Source organism: Dermacentor silvarum, chromosome 1 (genome assembly GCF_013339745.2).
Source record: "Dermacentor silvarum isolate Dsil-2018 chromosome 1, BIME_Dsil_1.4, whole genome shotgun sequence".
Taxonomy (NCBI): Eukaryota; Metazoa; Arthropoda; class Arachnida; order Ixodida; family Ixodidae; genus Dermacentor; species Dermacentor silvarum.
This window is the reverse complement of record NC_051154.1, coordinates 232,948,520-232,953,962: the sequence shown is the minus strand read 5'-3', so window position 1 is coordinate 232,953,962 and position 5,443 is coordinate 232,948,520. Positions and strand designations below refer to the sequence as shown.

The window sequence follows — 5,443 nt, the reverse complement described above, 5'->3', positions numbered from 1 at the left end:
GTAAGCAGCTTGGTTGGAAAAGAGGAGAGAGTGGTTTTATAACCAATGCTCGTGCCTGTGTACGTGCCACCACGCGCTGCTGACAGTATTTTCAAGGCCAAACGCGCTCCTCAACCTCCCCCCCTCCCTCCATTCTTAAAGCTGTGAGCGCTTGGCGGGCCGATGAACGAGTGGCAGAGAAAGTGGTGGGTGGCTTCTAGTTACCGCTCCATCTTTCTTTGTTGCCCGCTTTTTTCTCCTGCCCCGACGTCATCCTGTGGCTCTATCCACCGGGTTTATTGAATTTCCCTTTAGAAACTCTCTCGACACAGTGTCCGCCTGTCTATAAAAGCTAGCGCACGTTGCAAAACTTTAGATCACCTCCGAAAGGTCGAGTTAAAACTATTTCGCTTGTCGCAGACGACTGGCGCACTGCTTAAACATGAAGGTGAGACATGTGATTTACCTGTTTGTACCTTCCGTAGTGAATTTCTCTTTGAATGAAAGGGCTATTGAAATCGTTTTATCTCAGCAAATAGACATGTGTCGCCGTATATGACAACTATTGTTCTGTTCTGAGGATTGATAATGATTGTTTCTGATGGTATCCCCTTTGAAACGAGGCGGAGACGAATGGTCACCTAGCCTGCTTGAGAAAACCAGGTTTTACTGTATCCATTACACTTGAGGATTTTCTCTATCTCTACTTTATATTCCTTCTTCTTTCTGGGGTTATACTTGCCAAAACCAGTTCTGATTATGAGGCACGCCATAGTGGAGGGCTCCGGAGTAATTTTGACCACCTGGGTTTCTTTAACGTGCACTACAACGCAAATACACGGGCGTTTGTGCATTTCGCCTCCATCGAAATGCGGCCGCTGGGGCGGGATTCGATGCCGCGATATCGTGCTCAGCAGCGCAACGCCTTAGCTGACGGAGCCACCCCGGCGGGTACTTTATATTCCTACTTTTCATTGAAGCTATCATCGTTATCTATCTTCCGCAAGTGCAATCATAATTTATTTATTTGCTGTGGAGCTCTATGCTATTGCACAACAGCCAGTTGTGCACGCAAAATGGCTCAATGAGAAGTCGCAGAAAACTGACTAGAATATTTCTGATATCTTTCTTTTATTTCGTTTCGAGATTCGCGTGCACAATGCAAATTTTGAAGTTAGGTCGTGGTCGTAAATGTGCATTGGACATTTCGTTTTCGCCCTCGTGCGCCGCCTATTGCAATTGAGAGCCCCGGTCGACTCCTGGTACTCTCAGGTGCATTATCCGCAAATTATATTTTTTCTAGTGAAGTGATCTCTGCATTATCTGAAGCTTATTCATTTGGACTGAATTTATGTTCGTGTTGCCTTTCCCAAAGCTTCACACGAGCATCAGGATCTATTATTATCCAGGCTGAGGCCTCTACTCTCGTAAAGGTGCACGATCCAGGACAAAATGTATTAACACATGCTGAAACATGCACAAATAGTCAACAACGCCCATCAAACGAGTAAAAAAAGAACAATATTTCTATGCTATGAACGACTAGAATGGACAAAACAAAGCTTGTGTTTACAGGGCAGCTTTGATGAGTCAAATGAGGCACTGATATGAAGTCTTTTTCCACTGTCCACCCGCAGCTCCTGTGTCTTGCTGTGTTCGCCGGCGTAGTATGCCTTGCCCTCGCCGGTAAACTGCACGGTGGAAGCATCGGGGGCGGGTTTGCGCAAAGTGCTGGAGGCTCCCAGGGTAGCTTCAAGCAAGGAGCCGTAGGACACAACCAGGGCTCGGCAGGCTTCTCTGGAGGCGCCTCGTCTAGTAATGTTCAGGGCTACAACAACAAGGAGGGGTACAGCTCCAGCTCAGGCTTCTCTAAGACCGACTCGAAAAGCTACGGCAGCGGTGTTGGCCAGCAGTCGGGTGGCTTCGCAGGCGGCTCCACGGGCCAAACGTCTGGCTTCGGAAGCCAGCACCACGGCCATGTTGGCGGAGGCTAGAAGAAGGTAAGGAAATCATCCTTATTCGCATTTTCTACGTTCGTTTAGCTTCTATCGGCGACAAAGAGAAAATTCGCGCTAGGAATGGAAAAAATGCACTAGTATGCGCTTTCTCATCGTTATTGGTATGGCGTGTTATCCAGCAATTTTATGCGCTGGTTCATCATGAGCTTAGTTCTATGTTGTGCGCTGGGTGAACCCTACACCTTAGTATAATTGAATTTCTTCCCGGATTGCTACAATGGGCAAAACGTTGCCATCGGGAGACCTATTCATATCCTCGTTTACGTTTCGTTAAGCAAAAAGCAAACAATGCATGTACCAGGAAGTAATTCTTTTTATAACGCTAGAGCCTTTCATGGTATTGAAGAATCAGGTATCTTAGATATAGTGCAAGCAATCTTCTGCTCTTTGTACTCATGTGATAGACCGAAAATTCCAAGGCCTGTGTTACGCTGATTTGCATTTTTCTTTACCACTGTTTTCAGGTCTGCAGCATCACCTCTAGTCGTCCTTGAAACATCACCTCTACTCTCGCGCTATTCTATACTACACCACAAAAGAGAACAAAACCATGAAAACCATCCAAAAATGAATATGTAACGCCAGAGAACGTAAGCCAGTTCTTTTTTTGAAAAGAGGGCGGATTTTTGTAATAAAAGTATGCGTTTGTATGTCTGCATGACTCGGTTTTCTTGCATGAATGCAGACTCTGGCACGACGCTCATCGCAATATGGCCGAAGGAGTTATTGTGGATTGCGTACACACGTATACATACGCTGATACTTAATTCAGTGCCATAAAGGTATTTTCACTTTTCTTATAATTCTACACAAAGGCTTTTGGAAGTAAAGTTACGATTTAAAGAATGAGTTTAGTGTGAAGGTCATGACTTCAAGGCCAAGAACAGAAACTGTGGTACCGGAATGCATCTATGGTGACCGTAAGGTATACTGAAGAGCGGAATTGGGTGTCGCTTTTATTAAAAATTTGCGTGCCGCCTAAAGGAGCTGCACACATGTGAGAAGTCGCTAAGAAGGCCAGTGAAATATGAGGAACTTTGCGGTGTGCTTTGTAGCACAAGGAGTAGCTTTCAGAACATCGAGTCATCGTTGATGCGCTGTTTTGCTCGTTTATTCTCGACAAACCTCGGTATTGGGTTTTCCTCTATACAACCTGGTTTAGGCAACCGATGATCAGCGATAACACGGCCCTGTATTTTACAGAAACGTTTGAGTCTTGGTCGAGACAGACCAATTACTTGCGCTACGTCTACTGTCGTAGCAGCAAGAGAAAGGCGGCAGGTATACGTAAGCATTCGTAGTATCAAACATGGAGTCTTGACTTTTTCGGAGCCTCACGCAATTTGCATTATGCAGGGTTTACATATTTCCTTGAAATCAATGAAAACCCTCGAATTAGGCGAAAGAAAGTGCAGGAACCTTAAACCTCCTTGAAAAGAAATGCACTTTCTCATTTCCTTGAGAACCTGGGTTTTGGGGACTTCTGTACATTCAAAATAACAAACTCTGCATCCACGCCATTCCATGGACATTCTTTATTGGGAAATGCTAGATATTCTTCACTAACTGTTTTGCGGAGCAATTGCAGTCTGGCATGTTCACGGCCAATGAGGACAGGCTTCTTTAAATTGCCATTGCCACTGCTGTACTAGACGAAGCCACATCAAGCGACCAAGCCGTACCAACATTTTGTTTGGTTTGGTTATTTGGTTTACATTGCACCGTCATAGCTCACTTGTTGATGACTGGACTTTAGAAATGCCTGGAGAGTAAGTTTAAGCTATGCGGTCTTAACGTGACGAGTATCTTTGGCTGAATCCGGACACTAGTAACACTCATCGGGCGAAGTGTGTGGTGTGCCATAAGGCGATGGACATCGTTACAATGGAAAAGTCGAATTTTACACGTCACCTGAAGTTCCTAAAGCCTGTGTGCCATTCAGTGGCTGCTTCGCGGTAAACAATTTCAGCTAAGGAGAAGGAGCGTTGAATATTTTTAGTGCATCAATCTGACTGAAGTTTGTTGCGACAGCCTTAATATTTGGCCTTTAGCAACCTTCAAATCCTTCAGTTGTCCTTGAATATTGCGTCGGATATTCTGTACGAACCCTGAGTATGTAAAGGATACTCCACATACTTACAGGCTAATTCAACACATTGGAGAGGAATGAACCCCATTTTATGCATACCCGATAAACGCCCTGGATCCAATTTTAAGCCTTCGACTTTCACCAAGACTTCACCGAAGACACGCGACAATTTGTGTAGGTTATGGTTGGGCACCACGCCTACTAATACCTACGCGTTTCGCGTAGGGATGGCCGACACCGCAGCATGTGGTGATTGCGGCGACGAGGAAACAACTCGTCATGTTCTATGTCAATGCCCGCAGTACAGTGTACAGGGACAATCACTTTCCGTTGTGTTCAACTAGTTGGACGACCAGCCTCTGTCGGAAGAAAGGATTTAACAGCATAAACAGGACTAAACATCGCATCAGAATTCCATGCAAGCGCCGGCCTATGTGAGCGCCTGTTATTGGAACACCTTCTCTATTACCTGTTCCTATTCTTTTTTTTTTATTTGTCTCTCTGTCCGTCCTCTTTCAATCCCTATATCCCCACCTCAGTGTAGAGAAGCAAACCGGAAGCTCGCCTCTGGTTTATTTCCCTGGCTTTCCTATCTCTCTTTCTATCTCTGAGTATGTATCTAAACTCACTTCATACCCAGTGATTCGAGTTGTATACTAGCTTGGGGTACTACGTATGTGCTTGTTATGAGAGCTGCCAAATATTATTGTCCTGTCCGCCCGGGGATCTGCTTTGAAATTACCGAAAACGTTCTCCTGCGCAGCCTTCATCCCACCACCACAAAGGAAGGCGTGCTTTCCCACCTAATATACTCCGGGTTAATTTTGACCACCTGGGGTTCTTAACCGTGCACCCAGTGCACGGTACAAGGGTGTTTTTGTATTTCGTCCACATCGAAATTCGGCCGCACGGCCGGCATTTGATCCCGCAACCTCGGGCTTAGCAGCGCATCTCCAACGTGAACACGCTACCACGGCGGCTTGCAAACTGTTGCTTAGGCGCGACAGTAGGAGGAATAAACTTTTATTAGAGAACCAGCACTTTATGATGGCCGGGATAAGCCTCCCATGAGGGGACGTCGAGGGCTTGCCTCGCCGCCGCCTCACGGGCGTGCTGGGTCGCCCAGGTTTGGTCGTCGAGGGCGGAGATCTGCAGAGCCTCATGCAACCTCGACGAGAGGGTCGTGGTGTTATGTGTGTGTACTGTGCTGGGCACTCCCACAGCATATGCGGAAGCGTAGCCGGGTGAGTGCCACAGCACCGACAGTTGGGGGTAGTGTAAACATCTGGGAATATAAGGTGGAGGTGGGCGGGTGAATGGTACGTGTTTGTTTGCAGCAGACGCAGGGTGGTAGTCT

General features: G+C 46.4%; 1 protein-coding gene across 1 annotated transcript; it reads left to right on the top strand.

The window, feature by feature from the left end:
- Positions 1–421: 421 nt before the first annotated feature.
- Positions 422–1,973, top strand: LOC119437769 (keratin, type I cytoskeletal 9-like). The gene is made up of 2 exons (XM_037704744.1): positions 422–427; positions 1,617–1,973. Exons 1-2 carry the CDS (start codon positions 422–424, stop codon positions 1,971–1,973), a joined length of 363 nt encoding a protein of 120 aa, XP_037560672.1.
- The last annotated feature ends 3,470 nt before the right edge of the window (positions 1,974–5,443 follow it).